General features: G+C 38.7%; 1 protein-coding gene across 6 annotated transcripts in view; it reads left to right on the top strand.

The window, feature by feature from the left end:
• Positions 1–21,818, top strand: part of ZNF423 (zinc finger protein 423) — a 230,619-nt gene that overhangs the window by 139,199 nt on the left and 69,602 nt on the right. For 5 of the 6 annotated variants that reach the window (XM_071756851.1, XM_071756848.1, XM_071756849.1 and 2 more), the window contains one exon: positions 3,297–3,381. The exons of the other annotated variant lie outside the window; for it this stretch is intronic. In XM_071756851.1, coding sequence (XP_071612952.1) covers positions 3,297–3,381 — 85 coding nt within the window. The remainder of the gene's footprint in view (positions 1–3,296; positions 3,382–21,818) is intronic. 6 annotated transcript variants of the gene reach the window in all.

The raw sequence follows: 21,818 nt of genomic DNA, 5'->3' as shown, positions 1-21,818 counted from the left end.
CTAGTTGCTTAGTACTGAGATTTCTCAGGAATACTGGAAACAGTCACATTTCAGGCTGTTCTTTCTCTTACAACAGTTTTACCTTGTTTTGTACCATAGTTATTATTAACAATGCTTGTTTAACATTGAAAATGGCAAATGCTTAGATTTCAATTCAGTTACCATCTTGAATGGTGTTACTATATTTAGCCCACCTAGGTTATTTGGACTGAAGAAGCAAAGGAAGTGGCATAGAAAATTGGAAGAATGAACTCTATTGTGCTCCATTTTTCAGTTCCTTTTCTCCTGCTCACTTTCTTGGACTCAATTCCTTCTCTTTGTTCTCCCCTGCACCCCTTCTCTTCCCTTGTAAATCTACTTGAATGGAGGAATATTTTCTTTGTAAAACAGGAAACCACTTCCAGATTTAAAGGAGGACAGTCTGGAAAACCCATGGGAACAACAGTTACTTCAGAAAAGAAACCAGAACCCTCTGTTGTTAATACTACTACTTTGTGCCAAGATTAGAATTAAATATCTTTACTTAATGGGGATTGAGCTCTCTGCTGTTCATTTGCTCTCATGTTTTCTCGATGCCACCACCTAGACTCAGCTCCTCAGAGTCTGAGCACCTTTGTTTACACCACACATCAATACAAAACTCTAAATATAGAGTTACTGATCCATTAATAATGTTCATGAAGCCCTGATACCCACTAAAATGGTAGCTGAAGATCATATTTGGCACCACAAATAACACAATCTTGCATTAAAACTAGTGCTCCCCAATTTACTGAGAATGGAAGTCTGGCTTTGTGGCATTCTTATAAGGATAATTGTTAATGAGCCAAAAATTGGGCTCTTCCATCTCTTACATATACATCTGAGTGATAATCTAGCTATCATTATTTTGTGGCCTATTTGAAACCATTTACTGACCTCACTTCATATCAAGCAAAATGCTTATGACAAGAGCATTGCCTCAGTTAAGCTGCTCTTTTGTATGCATATGTCTTAGCTGCAGCTGAAGATAATACTCAGAGGAAGTCTGAAATCTGCTGTCTTCTCTGAGGGGTGGTCACAGCACACAGTGTTTTATAAGTTTGTGAAATGGTGTGGAGGAGTTTGCACTGGGTCTGTGAATAAACAAAGACATCCTGTCTCCAAATCTGGTAGTAAGGAGCTTTCAGAAGCACCGAAATCAATTAAAAAAATGAATCATTTGCCTCTGTTTAATATAACTTTAAAGGTTTGAAATAGAGTTGAGCTGAAATATTGGCCTTAGCTAGTTACTTAGGGAGCTCTTATAACAGAGATAAGTGTTGAATAAGGCACAGGACTTTGAAATTTTAAAGAAGGTTTCAAGTTTTAAATGTGACCACATGAATCATTCACCACCCAATCCTGTTTTTCTTGACCAAGGTTTTTTTGTGTTCTGTTTTGGTTTGGTTTCAAAGCTAGGAGCCCTCAGTGTGTGTGTGCCAGTGTGTTTGAGAGGATGTGTGTGTGTATGTGTGTGTGTGTGTGTGTGTGTGTGTGTATGTGCACTGCGCTCATCTGCTGGAATAGATTCCCAAGAAAAAGTGCTGCAGAAATCCAGCTGCTTTTCCATTAACAGCCTTGATTTCTGAATAGACTCCAGGAGGATACTTTCTTGAGCTGCTTAGGGATAACTAGCCAATCCAGACTATTTTCTTTTATATGGTTGGCTGTGTCAGGTTTCGGGCAACAGACTATAGCCTTCTTCCTATTTTCATGTTAATCACCCATTGTTAATTTAGGCTGGAAAGCCCCTGCCTATGTGGAAACACACGCTGCCTACAGAATTCATGGAATATGCATAACATCCATAGACTGGTGCATTTGTTATTATGTTATTACAGCATGTTCATTAACCTCCAGCAGGCTAACTTGTTGCCATTGATGACATGGGAAGCAGTTAAGAAGCTCTTGGCAGCACCTAATTTGTTCTTTCCTCAGCAGGTGCTCAAGGAAATTGGATCCCATGCGCAGAGGAGGTGACAGCAACTCCTCTGTTTAACTCAAAACTTCTGACTTATTACTGCTGTCCTAAAAATGGGATTCTATATCCGGGTGTGGGGTGGGGGCTGTAAGAAAAAATAATGTGCATCTAAAAATGCAGAAAAAATATCCGCAAAATATTTTGCTTCGAAAAGGTGTGGTTTTCTGATTTGTGTTTCTCATTGCTGATGGCCTGAGGTTCTCAACCATTCCTCAGCTGAGCTTGTGGCCAGTGCATGGAGATTTCGCATACTTTCTGCTGCCATCTAGCCATAAGGATACAGACCACATGCTCATGGCTGGTGGCAAGTGTTGCAATAGGAACACTTCTTCAGGAAGAAGTAGGCACAAAAGGCCCAATTTTTCTAAATTGTGTGTAAAAAGATATTTATATAAACAGCATATTCCCATGCTGTACATGAGTATGCACCTTATACCAAGGCACCATGGTTCTGCTTTGGGAAATAAGAGGTTTTGCAAGTGCACAAACGCTTAGCATTATTGTTTTTTGATTTTGTCCTAGCTTGGAGGTCTAACTTTTCAACATACATTTCAATATCTACAAATGATTTCTTGCACTTTTCTGTCACGTTGCACATGTACATGCATCACTGTCACACTGAGTACAAAAGCCTTTTCCATATTTAAATAAATGGTTCATGTAATTGCCTCTCCAAACTGTCTCCTGACCTGTAGCTAAGCCTCCCTAGTATGAGTTTGAGACAGAGAAAATACAAAATAGATCGTGCTAGGAAACCACTCGTTGGGGTAATGCAGTTTTCTGGATTGCAGAATCCTGTAATGCAGGATTTCTGGTGGGAGACCATTACAAAATGTGCTGGGGTTTTTTTGTCCTTTACTCTTGCAAGTAACTATAGGTGTTTGGCCTACTGTATTTTGAATTTAAATATGGAATTTTTTGAGAAAGTTGATACTCCTTTGAAAACAGAGTTACCTTTCAATGCCTTTTATTTCACCCTGCAGGAAATCTTCCTGCAATGAGTTAAGTGACACAAGTAATCCAATTGTAGCTCAAATATTCAATCAGATTTTCAAGGACTATAATTTGAAATTTTCAAGTCAGAAATTAAAATTCTCCTAAAGCAGGCTGTTAATTAGACATTGTACTTATGGTCCCCAAAAATCCCAGCCCACCTTGGTGTCCTGTTGGGGGTATGTGAGCAGAAAAGTCCTTAGTGGAGGAAGATTGAACCACGTAACATGCTGTATTCATGATCACACTTACCTTATGCTACAGTGCAGTTTTCTCTAATCTCTTTTTGGTTATTAAACAGAAAAAGACCTATCAATGCATCAAGTGCCAGATGACCTTTGAGAATGAGAGAGAGATACAAATCCATGTGGCTAACCATATGATTGGTAAGACATTCTTTAAACTAGGCCACTCATCGGCTGCTTGTTTTTTGCTACTCTTTGAAATTCACTATTCTAATAACTTGTTAATATTCATGCTGCAATTTATTTTTTTTTTATCTTTCAAGGAAAATGACTCTGATGTAATGATTCTTCACTTCAAAGCTTTTTAAATATGTGGTTATAAAAGTGTTACTGCTGAGCTTTTTTCCTTATCCTTTTGAGTCCTCGTGTAGCATTTTCATTTATATTAAAATCAAACTTTTGACAGTATCTTCCATTTGATAGCATAAATTTCTCTCTATCCATGTAAAAAGTACTTGCTAGTTGTCAACCACTTAGGAGCAATTATGTTTCAATTTTGTATGTCATGACACTGAATAGATTCAACTGCTAGCATTTTCCCAGCTAAATGTGGTGAATTCCTGAGGAACATTGTCAAAACAAAACACTTTATTTCAATGGGGTTTTTTCCTTCTTTTTCCAACAGTTCTGGACTTCAGATAGTTCAACTTTTCAGATATGCAAGTGTTTTAAAAATCAGTGCTTGTTGCTTTCTACTACAGTCCTGTTGCACAAGTTTATAGTAAAGTGTTATTGTAATCTGATGAGTTGTATTGCTGCTGCAGCTGTATGATTGCCTTTCAGGTGAACACAAAGAAATGTTTTAACCATATGTACAGATGTTATAAATATGTGTTGGCACAAGAGGTCAGTTTATTTTGATGCATAGACCACAAGGAGTTACACATCCCACTGTAGGTATACATCAAATGAGATTCTTCAAGGATCCTACAGTGCTTTCTGTGAGTCTCATATGTTCACGTGCAGCATTTATCTCCTGTAGCCATAATGGTTTTCCTTTAACAATTTTAAATTTAAGAAACTATTCTCCCATCAATGCGTGTGTGTAACTCCTGTTATCTTTGAAGTGAATTATGCATAAATACCAGAGAGAGAAAAATATGGACTGACACAGTATTCACCCCCTCCCTCCCCCCAAATGAAAAATATGTCAGTCACAGTAATTTTCATTCTAGAACCAGGCAGGAGTTTGAAGTCAATGTCAAGCAGGTTAAGATGAAGATATCTAAAAATGTTTGCTTTTGCAGAAGGTGTTAATGTAATCTATTATTTGCAAGCTTGAAGAGTGAGATCCTTGTTAATTGGACCATAGTGATTTCATATGCATCCCCCCTAGATTTTTTTTTAAGAAGCCTGAAAGAGAAGTCCTTAGGCAAGCTTATCACTTGTTTCAACTTAATTTGTCATCCAGTATCTAATAAATTATTTTAAAATACAAAGGTCATAAAGTGCTAAGGTAAGGTTTTGCTTGTTGCAAGATGGGAATTGATTTTCCTTTTGGAAAGATATAATATCTTAATTTTCCATTAAATGATTTGTGTTTACTTACGTATATTGCCAAATTAGTGCTGTCTGGAATAATACACAATGGTATATATGATATTACATGGTTAACTATTAGTGCTAGTGGAAAACAACAGTGGTAGAAGATTTAGGAAGCTGAGAAAAATATGTGCATGAAAACTGTACCTATTGTTTCCTTGAAGCTGTACATAAATTATAATAGATGTTTGGGAGAAGCCTCTATAAATACAAAGGTGTGTATGGACTCAGTTCTGTACACCTAGGACACGGTAAGAAAATACATGATTATTCTGTTGTGGGGTCATGTCTCTGTGTCAGTTTGCTGAGATGTGGACTGAGAACATCCATCATGTTAATATGTTTTATGGTGCAGTTTAGAAAAGAGTGAAGTACAGAAACCTTTAATAATGCCTTCCTCTTACTCTGGGCATCTCAGACAATCCACGAGGCATTTGGACCACTTCTTCAGGGCACACAACTTCCTCTTGAAAGGTTTTAGCAGTGACTCAGCTGTTGGTATTTGGTCTTTACAGAGAGAACTGAAGGGGAGAGACTGGATGTCACCATTTCCTCTGCAATAAATGTGCAAATTTTTGGTGTGCATTTGCATGGTGTGCAATAATAGTAAATAGTCAGTAATAGTAAAGAGAGCCATGAATTGCCTCCCAGGGTTGCTCCTTTGCTTGTGTTCAGAGCCCAAGAGCTGGATCTCTTATTCAGACCACAGGAGAAACCACCATGTGCTTCCTTACCATTCAGGCTGGTTTATTGCTTATAACACAAGGGGTGCAAGAGTTTCCCTTCTCAGTGTTAGACCAAGTCTAGTCAGATGGGCAGCGAGAGAGAAGCTAATATAGCTGTTTCTGCAGCTCAGGTCTGTGTCACAGGGCTTATTAATGTAATCATTGTCAATTAAAGATCTACAGATGAGGATTGTTTGAGCTGGGGGGGCACTGAGATCCCAGGGTGACCACACGGGTGTTCAGGGGCCAGGGGGAAGCTTGCCCTCAGGAGCTTAGGGTCGCACTCATCTCAATGAACTTGTATCTGTCTAAAATTAAGGTATCTGGCTTAATATAGTCATCAAGGTGCTGTCTGGGGAAAATGAATGATTGATACCAATCTAAGATAAGAATTTGAGTAGGATAAGCATTTCCAGGGAGAGATTTTTATCTCTCTTTTGAATCAGAAGTGAGCCAAGACACTGAAGTTAGCCTTGACATGTAATTTTTAGGTAAAAAAAACCCTTGGCTTTGATAATCCAAAACTACTCAGCAGCACTTTCTTCTCATACTTTGAGAAACACAAAATCAATAGTTCAGATATCCGAAGCACTTCCTTAGTTTTATTCTGCTCAAGTGACTGTCAACAAAGGAATTCCTGCTCTGTAGCAGTAACACCTCTTAAGTGTCAGTGTCCGTAATATGATTAAAGAATTCAGTTATTTCCTACATTGTAGTCTTAAAGAGTGCCTCCAGTTAAACTGGCTGTGCCTCTCTCTTCAACCTCTCTGCTCCTCAGTCTGGAGCCAGAGGCCCTGCTCATAATTCATGGAGGTAGGAGGTTTATTTTTTTCAAAGCAGTATGCAGGGAATTTGCAGTGCTACTCCCACACACTGCTTTGAAAAATTACCCTTGTGCACTCTAGCCCTTCATATCCTGTGCACAAGTACAGAGGCATATTGGGTCCTGTGCAGGGTCCCTGGGGAAGGAGCAGGCTGGATACATCCCCAGAGGAGGTAAATGGTAGATGTTTTGTTTCATTTTACACTGGGGCCTGTAGGAGGGCTGTAAGCAACAGAAGAAACCTCCTCAGCTGTGCTTAGCCAGGAAGGGATCTGTTTAGAAATGTTTCCAGCCAGAGTGGGTGCAAGGTGGAATTTTTAGAGAGCAGAGGTCTTTGAAACATTGCACTGATTGAGGCTCCTTTGAAACATTGCCATGCCCACAGAAAGGGAATCCCCCTTTGAAACATTTACAGGCATTGGGGAGTCCACCTGGGAGTATATCAAAAACTTTCAGTAGTTCTTGCTGCCTCTGTACTTGCTTACCTCCTGTTGCTCTGACCTGGCAATGTTTAAAGCTTCTCCCCCCTGATCTCCCCACCTACCACTGCCTCTGATGTGCAGTCTCTATGAGATGCAGGGCAAGGTGGGCTTATGTAGCCCTGGGCTCTACAGGGGGCATAGAGCAACCATGGCAGCAGCCAGGAGCATGGAGATCTGTCAGTAGAAGCTTTTCCCTGGTGGAACTGTGGAGCTTCAGACTTCATCGCAGTGCTTGAGTCCCTGTGGCATGGGACTGGTGTTTGCCACCAGGAAAGGGCCCCAGCACTTCCCCCTCCTGTGCTGCTGAGGGAGCCCCTGCTCAGAGTCCTGTGCAGGGAACATCAGTATTTGACCCAAGGTTTCCTATTTGGTTTTTATGGCTGTCTTGTTCCTAAAGCCCAGTTGAGGGCTGTAATTAATATCTTTCAGAGTGCACAAAATTCTACTGGCTCATCGGTCTCAAGGAGGTCAGTCCACCCAGTATCAAGGGAAAGTGCATTCAGATCTGTATTGGGGCTCTCAGGTGTTTTGGTAAGAGAAATAGACATAGCAGTTCTTCTCTTTGTCTTGGTTAGCTTGGGGGATGTTTTCTGTTTAATGTTCAAAAAGATGAACAATTGTCCTCACTTTCCTTTCTCTAAGAAATTCTTCAGGCAAACATGCACAGAAAATTCTACTGGGGCTCACTTAGTGCTGGAACAGGGCTAACAGAGATTCTTGGTCATGCTCTAACACTAGGATTGCTGTAGGACCTTTCCCCCCTCCAGCTCCAGAGGACCATAAGCATTTGTAGGCTTGTGAGAGGCTGTCTGACTCCTTAGAGCTCTGCAGACTCCTTCCCCAATTCTGTTCCTGTCCTTACATGTGCAATTGCCAGTACTCCCAGTAAAAATTCCCAGAGGAATGCTGGTGTGAGCAGCAAGGGAGGGCTGGATATGTTGGTGTTGGTGTGATGTGAAGCATGAGGCTCAGTCTGTGCTTTGAGAGCCACTGGGGACAAAAGGGAGCACTGGAGGGAAAACTTCCAGAAGTCACACAGAAATTGTTCAGTGGTCTGGTTCTTGGACTGCTGTCTGGATAAATAACTCCCTGGTATATGTGACGGGGACTATCCAGTTGTAGGGATGGGGAGAGTTTTCTGAGTACTGCCCTAAGCCATGGCATATCATACACTGAATGTAGTGAAGGACTCCTAAGTATCTGAATTACCTTGCCTGCCCTTGGAGATCATGTTTCAGGTTCTGGAAGCACTCTGCCAGGATTAAACACAAAGAAGAATAAGATCCATTCACAGCTATGTTTCTTTTAGATGCATACAAGTATTCTAAACAAAAAAAGACCAAATATAGGTTTGTTATTTTTTTAACATTTAAAAGTAGCATAGTATTTTAAGATAAAAAAAGTGTTTGTTGTTATTTTTAAGAGGTTCAACTGCAATAGTACAATAGAAGTAGTTCTGTAAAAAGCAGCAATTTAGGAAGCTGATTTTATGTTCAAAAGATTAGTTAGCAGTTGATACCAAGCTCAGTCACTGATACAAAGCCAGCACAGTGATGAAGGGGTTGAGATGGTATTCAAAATCAAACCTAGTCTCAAACCAATATAGTCCCAGTTATGTTTTCCTCTTCTGTTTAAAAATTGAAGCAAACCGTTTTATCTTGATTTAGGAACTCACAATTTTTATAAATCCAGGTCTTAACATAACTGCTAACATATTATAAAAATAAAAATGTACACTAATTTTGGATGGTCTTGAACTCCTACCTGTCACAGTAGATTCTAAGTGCATGTGTTTGTGAAAAGGGTGTAGGTAAAGATCATTTTGCAGAACTGACTTTTTTATGTGTTGAAATACCAGCCCTTGGCATCTCTGGTGAGGATGTGAAATACTTCTGATACTCAGGCCTGATTTGTGAAGCACTTTGTTACTTGTTTCATTGGTTTGGGAGCTGAGGACAGATAATGATTCTCAGAATCTCTCTTATAGTAAAACTTACTTTATTTTATATGAAATAGGTGTAAGAAGTGCAGCTTCAATTCTTGTGAAATCCCATTTTCCTGTGTATCTTGTTTAATATGGTACTTGAATTCTAATTGATCTGAAGTTTAAGGGTGCTATTTGGTATTGCCTTCCATTAAGATACTGTCATGACATTGTGTCCCGAGATAAAACTGTTTATTTCTTGAGGGAAACTCTTAAGACCTAAGTGCTGGTGTTAGTTAAAGTAGCAATGCTGATGACATTGTAAAGCACTATCTTGGTAATAGCTTTCAGACATTAAGGCAAATAAAAATCCACCAGATTGTTTGAAGCATTAGATGTAAATTATCAACAAGAACATATTTCTGGACTCAACATCAGAATGTGTGAATTAATTATGGACACATTAGGAACTCAAAAATATATTTTTAATTTTGATGTTTCTAAAGCATATTTCAAGTAATTGCTCTTTTAATGCAGAAATGAAGGTGCAAACTTTATATATTTACCCAGTGCTTTCTTCAATACCCAATTCTATGTGGATTTGCCATAATTAACAATATGTACTAGACTTTCATTTCACAGTGGCTGGCTATAGTGAAAGACTAATTTTAAGAAAAAAAAGGCTAAGTGTATTTATTTTAACAGATGAACAGCATACGTACATGACGTTTCCACATGCACATCTGAACTTTTATGGTGCTGTGTCCAAGTGCTGTGGACTGCCCAGAATCCTGCCACCCCACTGCAGGAGCCTGAGGGGAGCCTGAGGGGAGCTGGCTGCTGGCTCAGGCTCTTGGGCAGAGGGGTTTGCTTATGCCCATAAGTCCTCATGTTAATTTGTCCAGCTCCAAGCCTGGGTTTCTATTTTTGGTGGTAATTATTTTTAGCATTAACCACTTGTGCAAGTAGTTAAATAACATTGTAGTGAGTGTAGTGTATAAAAATGAAATGTTTCATTTTAAAAAGCCACACTGTTTAACAGTGAAAGCCAATTTGCCATTACTAAAAGACAGAAAAAGCTCCCTTTACTTAAGTATAAAATTTCCCTTAATATAATCTACTACTTACTTGGTTTCTTAGTTTGAACCTGGTTTCATAACATTGCATTTTTCTTTCCCTTCCTTATTAAGGCTGGAAAATTCATTATCAAAACCTTAAGAATTTTATCCAGTTGTACTGTGCAGATGTGGCCTCCTGCGATTGTTATCTGTGCATATTTGGTCATACAAATTACTCCATTTCATGAGAATGGATTTTGTTTTTCTTGTTTATCTACTAGGAAAGAAATAACATTTTCCATAATGTATTCCTTTTGCATTTTTCATTTCATTTACAACTTGGTAATAGTAGTTCAGTTTTCACTGACATTTTTATAGCTGCTATGACAACATTCCTGTTTTGCATGATACATGCATAATCGGCTATGATCACAGTTTTACATTGCTTTCATTCTTTCTTAACTGTGTTAAGATTCCTTACAGCCTCCAAACTCAATTTTCATATGCAGTTGTGATTACACCTGTTTAAACATTTTCCTGGTAGTTTCATATTTATTCATAAAGGGAGCAGTTGATAAAAGACCTTTCCTGCAATCAGGCTGAGTTTTAAGCATGTTTCTGCAAAGTTACTGTTAGCAAGCACCTCATTATATTCCCAGCCTTTCAACATCAGTTACACAGTGACAAAAAATGATGCTTTTAAGTTAGCTTTGTCCTGTTCAGATTGCTCTGAATCTGTAACTTATTCTTCGTTTTTATTAATGCTATTAACCTTAAAAACTGTTGTATGTTTGTATCTAAGAGTCTGCAGAGAGGCTTAGTAGCTGTTTCTCAAATATTTTATATGTGTGTGGCATCTATGAAGTTCACAAAAAAATTTCCTACCCCTCTTTGCCAATCTTGAATCTGAAAAAGAAAGCAAGTCCTCAGCATATGGGGTTTGGTTTCTCCCTGCAGATGGCAAAACGGCTCTACTCCTTCCCAGTGGAGAGGTCAGCACCCCTTTGTGTCCTACTTTTGAGGAAAAAAACCCACAATACTTATTAGGGGTGGAGGAGGGAGTAAAACCCCGATTTCTAGGTGTAGTCTTCAGACTTCGTATAAATCATGTTTTCAGGAAGTTGTTTCTCTCTGCATGGGTATTGTGGAACTAATGTCTCTATCAGTTCTGTCCTGAAATCTAGCTGTTTCCTTTATGGGAGCTTATTAACAAATAACTGTTTTATCTGGAGAAAGTAGGTGTTATCCCCGTTTCTTCTTTACTGGCCAAACAAATTTATTGATTTGGAAACACCAGTCACCAGTATTACCTTTGTTGAGTTACAGAAAACTTTATGCCTTTTTGTGAGAGATAGCTGAAGTATGAGAAGTGAATAAAGAACAAAGGAATGAATGTTTAGTGGAGCTGCAAAAAAACCATACTGGGTTTGCTAGGAATTAACTTAAGCAGAGTTATAAAGTACGCTATTTACTTCTTTGGGGAAACCTAAATAAGGTTCCAGACTGTTTCCAGTCATAGGAAAATTGAAAAGAAAGTATGTAAGATTAGTAAACTATAATTAAATTCCTTTTGTACTAATAAAATTCTAGATTTCACTCATTCTGAATATCTGCTTCAGTATACAACACTTCCGAGCATTGAAGCTAAAATTTTTATTTTCCTTCTTTTTATTATGAAACAGCCCTTTGGTTTTGAACCAGTTGGGGTACTGGTGTACGTATGCTGAACTCTAACTCTAGTTATCAGAGAAAAATGGTTTGTCTATATGCTAAAGGTCCAGATTTGTTCCTCCTGTTATTTGGTTGACTTCAAAGACAGACAGTTGGCCTGTTGCCTTCAATTAGAGTTCAAACTAAATGGCATCCTTAACCTTGGGAAGATTTAATCTGGTCTTCTAGAACAACTTTCAGGTTGGTAAGGTTACCAACTGACTTGGCCCTTCAAAAATATTTCTGTTTCCCCATAGCTGGCAAGCAACTCCGATCGACCACAGCTCTCCCTGCTTGCTCTGCCTGTTTGGGGTACTGGTGCCTTGCTTTTTTTTCTTTTTTTTTTTAAATTTTTTCTAGATTTTTTTTTTTTTTTATGGAGGAAAGCCTTTCTACCCAAGGATTCCTTAGAAGTGATCCCTATGAACGAAGCCCTATGTAAATTAATGAAATTATTTTGCCTTTTTTTCATTGTTTCAAGGCTCCTCGCACAGATAAAGCCCTTGCATGAACGGTCTCTGTCATTTGCACCAGATGTGCTTTCTTCCTTGTATAGCAATTTTTATCACAAACTCCTTTTTGTTCAATTTATTAGTAACTTCTGACAGCTTTGGGCCTTTGTAAGAATCAGAAGGGTTTTAATTGAATATTTGACTTGACAGATTCATTGTATGCCATTTTAAAAATTAAATTTATTTAGTTAAAAAATAAACTTACATTCTTGTGACAGCCAAAAACCTCTGTGTGATTGCACAGTAAGCTTGAGGAAGGCGATTGCAGGTTTTCCCTGGTGGGCTTCCCTGCAGTAATGTCAAACATAAAAGGACTGAAAAATCATGATTTTCTAAATGAAAAAAAGTCTTTTTTGTCCTGCCACAGCTGAAAAAAAACCAGTGTAATAGTGGATGAATACCATGGTCTTCAGAAGACAGAGCTCCATAGCAGGGCAAAACACCTCCTTTACCTCCTGCTTCCTGTAGGAACAGGCCAAAACCAATCTGGTCTGGTGGTTCCTTCTTTTGCACCTCCTGAATTGGTGGAGAAGCTGACTACAAAAATGACATCATAGGTAGGAAGTACAGAGCACAATTCTGATGTGCATGTGTCACTACTTCAGTCACAGCCTATGTTAAATTTAATCCTGCCTTCGGAAGCACATCATCCACCAGCTGGTGGACAGTTAAGGGCCTTAAAAGATGACCAAATCTTGTGAACATGTTGTTTGTAATTGTGAAGTGTTCAGATTTTCTGATTACTGTCTTTACTGTATTCACAGGCAAGATTTCTGATGTGGCTCAGGCCAGACAGATCCACTCAGTTTAGGTTTTGCTCCAGGTAGAGTTTGGGTGTTTTAAAGGATCAAAATCAACTAGAATCATACCAGCACCACTGGTATGTACTCTGCAGTTCTGTTTTGCACACATCAGCTATTATATGTTATTGGGGTATGGACAAATATTTCATAAACCCCATGACTCTGAGTTATATCCAGGAAAAAATATTGGCAACAAAATCAAATGATGAAACCTCATGCAATGAACAGTAACTGATTCAAGCTGGGTTGGGTGTATATTGTTAAAGTTGAAGAAAAGAAAGTATTCCAGTGACATTTTTGTCCTTTTTTAACTTTCTAGTTAAGAATTTCCTTTTTTTTTTTTTAACTTTTCTTTTTCTAAAAGGAATATATCTATAAATTGTATAGAGTGACTTCTGACTTTTTTGATTAGGTCTTTATTCCTAAAGTCTAGGAAAAGTTATGAAGAGAATGATAGGTTTTTTAATCTAAGCCTTTTAAAGTTATATATCCTGTGACCTAGTTCAACAAAGAAAAATTTTAAAAGTACAGTTAAAAAGCAATCTAGAACTTTTTTTTTTTTGTGTAATTACAATGATTCAGAAGCGATGGCCTGAAATTTAAGTCTAGAGTCTTTTCAAATTTTTGTCTCTAAAAAAAAAAAGTGTATTGTACTACTCCATAGTTATACAGAAGTCCAATACTACAAAAATACTTAAGGTATTGGAAAACTTAAGTATGTTATTAGAAGATTATTAAAAGGAATGTCAGTTTCTTTTCACTGAAGATTTTAAGGATTTTTTTTCTTGTGTGTGTTAACAGTGTTAACATTCACTGTCAGGGCATCCAGTACCCAGGTACCCGTCACAGTCTTTGATTGTGGAAGATTTCTGTGCAGAAGTGTTCAGCTTTGGGTGCCAAAGAGTCCATGTGGAGTTGATGTGGGGGAAACTCGCTATGTATTTTCTGAACAGTGTATTTTGAAACAGAAATGTGCAGTTGCTTGTAAATGCTTCATTGCCAGGCAGCTCAAGATGGTGAAGGTTAGCAGCTCTGGACCTCAGCACAGACATTTCTTGTAAACTGTTAAATACCAAGTGGTTTTTGTTAGGTGCACTAGTGTTCCCTGCATTCTAAACATTGGTCTGCAATTTTAAAGAAAACAGACTTTTTTGATGCAGGCTAGGAGGCAAGATTTCAAGTACCACAAAGGAGTGGGTCTGTTACCTCTAGAACTATGACTTAATACATTTTTTCTTTCTAAGACCTGAAAGCATTGAGGATTTTTTTTTCCTTGTAGTGGAAATACTATTAGACCATAAGTGTACAAGGTGTAATTATATCTATCTTGCATCTTCATTCTTGTTTGAATATGACTTCCTAGGAAAAGAACTCCAGAGACCCAAAATACTTACATTAAATGGCAAGTTCAAAGAGTTTTTCCATTTTCCTAAGACTTAAGCCAGGGAAGTGGCTGCCATTTGCAGGCCAGCAATACAGTAAAAGCACATCATTGTACACATTTTATTTGGACAGCTGTATAAAAATGGCAACACACTGTGAAATCCATTAACAGCAAAACATGTTAAATTCAGCAAAATGCATCTCATGTGGAACACTGAATAAGAAATTATAGTCTGAGTTTTACTAGTTGGTTATCTGAGTCTGTCTTGAATGAAGAAAATTGAATTTTTTCCATATGCCTGCCTACAATAACAGTGAACACTGTACACTGGGTTTTGAAACTGGTCTGCACCTGTAAATTCCTGCCCCACAGACTTTTTCCACAAGGTTTTTGCAAATCCAACCTTAGTATCCACAAGGAGCCTCAGGGGACAGGTTTCACTCACTGAAGTAGCTCGTACTGGCATGTCAGGTCCCACTTGCACCCATGAGCATTGGTTGATTAGAAACATTTGTAGGGGTAAGGTTCAGGGGATACAGGAGTAAGAGCTCAGACATGGAATAGTTGGATGCTTCCCCCCTTTTCTCCCTGCCAGTGCCAGTGAGGATGGAAGTCTTGACAACCAAGAGCGGGTCCTTTAACTCAGGTGGGATTTCCATGGGTGGACTTGTGCATGTAGTAAGACTTTTCAGGGTTCATCTAGTAGCATTTAAAACTAAAAAAAACCTTCTTGCTAAGTATTTTGCATTTCCATTGTTTGTGCTGTTTAACTGTGAGATGTTGCTCATCAACGTGGGATAGTGACAGAAAAAAAAAAAGGGTTTACTCTTACCTAGTAGAAGATGAAGAGCCATGGTAACTTTAGTTATAATAATGAGATTAAAAGTCTAATTAGGAATAATATAATTTCCAGTCTTCAAAGCCAGCATCAGTGACCTTTGGAGAGTTTTAACTTTAAATGCCTAGTGATTTCCCTTCTAGAAGATGGAAAAAACAGCCTTTTCCTTGACAAGGAAATAAAAAGTGCATGGATAAAGGCGAGAGCAAGCAGCTGTATGCCTGTAGCAGACTAAACAACTTCTTGTCATATTCAGTACAGTTCATGAGAGGTTGTTTCCAGGCTTTATTGTCTGAGCCACTCTGAAGGGCAAAAATTAACCCAACGAAGAGCCCTGGGGCTGAGGGGGGCAACCCCACTCCTGGGCCCAGCTGCCCCGTGGTGGCAGCAGCTCTGCAGCAAGGCTGAGTGTGCACGCTGCTCACCCTGAGCTGGTTTGCTGTCGTTTGAGGCTTGTTTCCTGTGTAAGAGTGCTGGAATTTCTTGTTTCAGTTCCTGTTTGCCGCGTTTGCAAGCTCAGGCTGTTGCTCTTTTGCCAAGCTGGCAGTGCACAGGGGTGACTTCCTGCGCTGGGGATGTAAAAGCGATTCTCTGATTCTTCCTCTGCAGCCATTGGGAGATAAAAGCCAGGACATCAGGGACTGCAAAGAGGGAGCCAAATTATATTTATAATATTAAAGTGAGTGCATTTGTGGTTTTGCCATTCTCCAGGGTTTTTCATAAGTAGAAAAACATGAATTAGCATTTTCCATTTCCATATATTGACTGAAAAAATAGCCTGCTCTCAATTAAGACCTATAGCTTTTGGGATGTATGCAACAATTTAATAAAATATTTACAGCAACATTTGCATTTTACATGGCATTACTGTTTTTCTTGTGTTTAGTGGAAAGAACTTATGCCTAATAGCAAAAATCCATCCAGCCAACCAAAAGAGAAATAAATCTAAAATTAGATTGTTAGTATTCACAACAAGAAATGTCCAGTGCTGAGTGCTGGCTTCAGTAATTATCGAAGGTCACTTTCCCCACCAGCTATTTGTTACAGCCACTGTAAGGACTCTGCTCCCTCTGCAGAGCTATCACTATCCCTTTAAAACTGCCTTTGGAAGCGATTGGAGCTTTGTGCTAGACAGATAAGTAGAACATTTTTTACCAAATGTAAATGTGCACTGTAAAGAACATAGCTATTTCCTGGATAATTTGCAGTTGTATATTTTATGTTAATTTCACCGAAAATATTGCACCCCTGCCAGGTTTAGTAGAGGCTCACTGTGATATGAATAATTTCTAGCGAATCATTTTTTTTTCTTCATTTAAGATTTGGCACCTTTTTAAGATTTTAATAATAGCAACAAGGAGGAAGATTTAGAACAAGTGAAACATTAGAGCCAAAGAAATTCACATTGAGAGCTAATGTAAAATAGCAAGAATAATTACACGGAAAACAGTTTCCACAGATGTTTTTCCTTGTAATGTAATAACTATTTACTAAACTGTTTATTTTAGGCCCTTGGTTTACAATAAAATATTTATACATGCTCTGCTGTAATAAAAAAATATTGACAAAATACTATAGAGATTTTTAAAAGACAGTAAAGTCAGTAAAGTGAACACAAGAGAAGAAGCACCAGACCTGGCCACGCTCGCTGGGAGGAGATCTGGGGTTAGCAGCAGCATCCCTTTTGGGTTTGTCACCTGAACTCAGCTAAAAGGGAAGCTCCAGACTTGTGGCAAACCAGAGGGGAATTTACAGAAGAACATGAAAGCTAGCACTCCAAAGGCTGTGGAGCCATGTTTTCTATTTCGTTTCAGGAAGAAAATCTTTCCTGAATTCCTGCAATATTATACAGTGAAGTTACGCCTTCTCTAAGCAAAATGTACCTGATTTAAGAGCAGGTTTTAAATTCAAGAAGCCTGATTCCTGAATTTTGTTCTTAAAAACCTGCATGGTACAATGGCTTCTTAGTGCCCGTGGCATGTTTAAACTATCACCTTATCTTGACTGAGCCATATTTGTCATTCATCTAATACATGAAGTTACTGACTTGCCTGTAGAGTGTGCATGATGTGTGGCACAGGGGTAGCTGCACCTATGCAGATATAGAGGTGTCCTAGGGTACTGAACCAATATATTCAGCAATATTGGAAGGTGTGCAGGCTCTGCTTTTCACACATAACCTTAGAATATCTATTCTTCTATTCATTAACATATAGAACAAACTTTATTTCCAGGTGTCTATAGCCTTATATTTGAAAATCTTGATCATAGAGTAGTGAGTATCCCATAAGGAATGTAAGTTGCTCTGCCTGCCAGTTTCATAATAAAGGACTTGAGATTTTTTTCTTCAGAAGTTATTCAAGATCTTTTAGATAACACTAGAGTGCTTGCACACAGCAACTTTAAAAGGAGGCCTCCATGACAGAAGAGAAGATACCTATAATTTTGTGGATACAGGCCCTGTTATCTGCTTGCATTTGAGCACCACAAACATATTAGAAGAAGCTGAAGTGTAAACTCACTGCTGGGTATGAACACTCAGTGTTTGGGAAGTAGGAAGGTTTCAATATTTAGATCTGAATCCATATTTAGCAGTTCAGGCTCTACTTCCGAGTAGACAATTCCCTTGACTTTCCACACTAGCAAGTTGAGAGCTTTATAATTTCAAAAGTAACAGGGTAGCTGCCTTGTGAAATGATTTGAAAAATAAATTTAAACTCTATCTATGAACCTCTTTTCTTGGTGGAATTCACCTGTTTAAAAATCAGCAGTGTGACTGACTGACTACACAGATTTTGTCATGATGGGTTATAATGTGTACAAGAAAAAAAAATAAAAAAATCAGGGCAGAGCAGGAAACAGCACATATGAGAACTAGAACTGAACAAAAGGGGGAGCTAAGAAATCTAAAATGTTCAGTTTTAAGGCAGAATAATCATGGTTACCAGATGCTTTTTGTTGTAAACAGACTTTTTTTCCATGGTTGACTCTTACATAGAGGCCACAGCACACGAGAGGTTTGTGAGCCTTGTACTGTGCCATGCAAAGCCACCATGTCCTCTTCTTATGGTTTGCCCTTGTAGAACCCAGCCACAACAGCTTTTTTGATAATTAAACATTGGCTTTTCCTGTGAAAGTCTGGATAATTTAATATCAAACTTAAAATAAGAAAATAGATTTATGTGTATTATTTTCTGTAAAACAAAGTTGGCTTCTTGGCTTTTAGCACTTTGCTACCTTTTTGCCTGTGAAATGTTGATACATTGCAGAGCGCTGCCAGGTTGTGTAATATTTCAGTGCAGCTCCTTTTGAGTCATTGGTAGGCTCCAAAGCTAGCAGTAAGGAAAACAAAGGAATTTGTTCTTGGAAGTCAGCATTGCTCTGTACACACAACTTTTTTTTTTTTTCTTTCTTTTTTTCTTTTTTCTTCTTTTTTTTTTTTCTTTTTCTTCTTCTTTTTTTTTTTTTTTTTTTTTTTCCAAGGACTGTGTTATTGTGTAAGCTAATGATTTTGTTTTTAAGTTATATTCTCAGGGGCATGGACGTCCAGCATAATTGAGGATGTACTTTCAATACCAGTTCTGTGCAATCTTAGGTCTCTGGTGGAAAAATTGGACCCATTGCAGAGCTTGAGTCTTGGATTAACCCCTGCTTGGAAGAACTGTTGACTTCCTAGTGCTGAATATATTTATGAATTGATACATTACCTATGTGTAATTTGAGTTAAATTAATGTAAATTAGCCATTTCCCTTCTCTCGTGCCTTTTAAAATGCCACTTAGTGTTTATCATAGTAGAAGTCATTATCTCTGTTAGCAGCTTTGAAAACTAAGTATATCTGCCATGGTTCTGCTCTTTATTGGCTGAGCCCAGCTGAATCATTGGGCCTCCCTGTTTCCCTCAGCTCCCTACTGGCAGTGGGCAGGGACTTCCCCTCTCCTCCGGGGGAAAGCTCAGCTCATGGTTCTCTGGCTCCAGCCCAAAGGGGACGGCACTTTAACCAAGATGGGAGTCCTGCATGGGTATGTAAAGCAGAAGCATGGGATGTAATATATACTCTGTGGGTCTGAGGAGAAAGGAGGGCACGTTTTGCAGTTTTGAATTGGTTTCTTTTACTCTGGAGAGGAGTTTGGAAATTTCCCACTTACATTGGGCAATGTTATAAGTACTTCTGTCTGGAAAAGTAGCATGTTAAGAGGTAAATGAAGAAGCAGAGCAACAAATCACATGTAGAGGAAGGGTGTGGAAGGAGCTCTTTTTCCTCTTGAAAAACCTTATGGAATAATGTAAATGTTTTCAAATATTCTCCAAAAACATTCATCTAGTATCCCTACCATATGACTGCATGTAATGAAACAACAGGCAGAGTGCAATAGCTTAAAAAGCATTGGCTGTTAGTGCTTCTTGTACTGGATCAGGAAAGTAGTTCAGACGAACAGGTACTGCTGAAGAATCTGTCTCAAATTTTCCCTTGGAACTGCACTCCTAGGATTTTTAAAGCTTTATGTATTTAACAGTGCAAATCTCCATCTCAGCTTTTCACTTGCTGCTCAGGATTTTTATTAATTTTGCAGCATTCATTTACATTGATCCAGTGCTTTATATAATTTCTGGCTTTAAATATTAGTTCAGAGATAAGCTTCCTTATTAAATGCTTAATCGTGAACATTTGTCTTTTTGGTAAGATTTATCTTTGAGAAGTAGGTAAAGAGAAGTCGACTGTTGTGGTTTCAAGGCTGCTGTAACTGGAGTAGCCCAAGTATTACTTTGCAAAGGTTGGCATCCCTTCAGTTTGCCATCACAGCAGCTGGACTTCATTAAGTGCTGGTGTTAATTACTGGGAGAGAGTTGGTTCAGTATGCATGCAGCAACATTTGGGGTGACATACAAAATAGAAAAAAGGTCACCTTGAAATAGAAGCTTTTTTTTTTTTTCTTAAAAAAAAAAAAGAGAAGCAGGGCTGCCACTAATTTTGCAACTGCATTTAGTTCAAACTGATGCTGAAAACAGTGAAATAAGCACTACTGTGTGGTTGTAAGGAATGTCTTAATTGCATCTGCCTTCGATGAGGCTAGGAAGGAATTGTAGATGCAGAGCTAACTTGCCCTCCAATAAAGGAAGATGTTAATGTTGCATTTTCTATGTGTGTGGTGTAAAGGAGAGAAGAATTTTCTATATTCTCCATAGTTTTCAGGCCACGTACAGTATGGTTTGAGGAAGAATTATGAATAATTTCTTATACTGTACATAGTATTCTATGGAGAAAACCTGTTAAGGGCTTGGATCTAAGGGACAGTGTTAAGGGGATCAGTGTCATGGAGAATAACACAAAACGTGGCAGCATAAAATAAGTATTACTTGGAAATGTTGTGTCCTAAAGCTGATGACACTGAGACAAAGCGGGCCAAGTCCAGCCCTGGTGTAAGCAGCTAGTGGTGCCCTCAGCCCAGTATCCCACCACCTCCTTAAGCAAAAGCTAATTTTTGTCCTCATCTTTCACCTGGCAGTTGTCTGGATGCAGGAGGCAGGGGCCCGGGCTGGAAGGGGTGTGTGTGAGGATGCTGGAGGAGAATTAGGTTATTACATTTCCTCCTTAATTCTTCATCAGGGTTGCCGCCTGTATTTTCTACAGAAAAATCAATGCATTCTGATTCTGTAATTTCCCATGGTGCCTCGCCGGGCGCGCGGCGTGCCGGGGGAGGTGACATATCCGGTCATGGCAGCTTGAACTCTTTTTTCCAGTGAAAGAATTCATTGGAATTTCACAACCTTTGCATGCTTTTGTGAAAACACTCATTTGTGTTTGCGCCAACCTGCTAATGGCGGATGCCGGGGCTCGTGAATCCCACCTACATTCCGTGCTCGTTATGGCATGGAATGTGCCGTTAATAATGCATCTGTGAAACTCAGCTGTGAGGGAGCCAAGTAATTATCCCACCGTAGTGTTCCCTGCTTCAGTGTCATCACAACTGGGGCTTCATTAAAAGTCCTAACAGTAGAGATGTTGTGTGGTGCAGCCTGTATATATATTTTTTCATTTAAATTATCAGCAATGCCATGGCTCAGAGGTAATTTGACTTTTTGAAACCGTGGAGCCCCTGTGAATTTCCTTCCTCCTCTCCCTCTCGCTGCCGCACCAGCTGATCAGCCCCAGAAGAACAAAAGGTTTATCTGAAGCTATGAAGCATATATTCACCAGCTTCTGGCGTCTAGATAAAAAAAAAAAAAAAGAAAAAGAAAAAAAAAAAAAAAGAAAAAAAATCAAAGTACTCCATTGAACATGTTAATACTGAGCAAAATGCACACAGCCAGACACTAAACCTTTACAGGGATTTAGGCATTTGAAAAGTGATACTCTGATCAGGTCTTGAGTTAGTTTCCTCAGCATAAAGTAAAGCATAATAATAATATAATATAGGTTTTCAAATAAATGGAAAGCTTAACATTCCCCCCCCCCTTTTGTTTTATTTCTTTGTCTGGTTTCTGTCAGTCAGGCAGTAACAAAATCTTGGGCAAAGGTATGCTATAATGGAAGTATTTTCCCTTTTTAATACCGTATCCTTCCAACACAAAATATAGTATGAACCTCTGGCAGAAAAATAAACAGGCACAAAGAACAAAAGCATCTGTGGCTCCTTACAGGTCTCCAAGGGAGTTTGGGATGCTTCTAAAAATTATTAATCTGGAAACTTATTCCTTGTTGTTGTTTTTTACTGCCACTGGCTTCCCATTTTAGCATCCCACTCTTGGGTAGGCTGGAGTGTAATGAGAGCCATGC

Source organism: Heliangelus exortis, chromosome 13, assembly GCF_036169615.1.
Source record: "Heliangelus exortis chromosome 13, bHelExo1.hap1, whole genome shotgun sequence".
Taxonomy (NCBI): Eukaryota; Metazoa; Chordata; class Aves; order Apodiformes; family Trochilidae; genus Heliangelus; species Heliangelus exortis.
The sequence above is the reverse complement of the archived record's forward strand: the minus strand, read 5'-3'. Positions and strand labels throughout refer to the sequence as shown.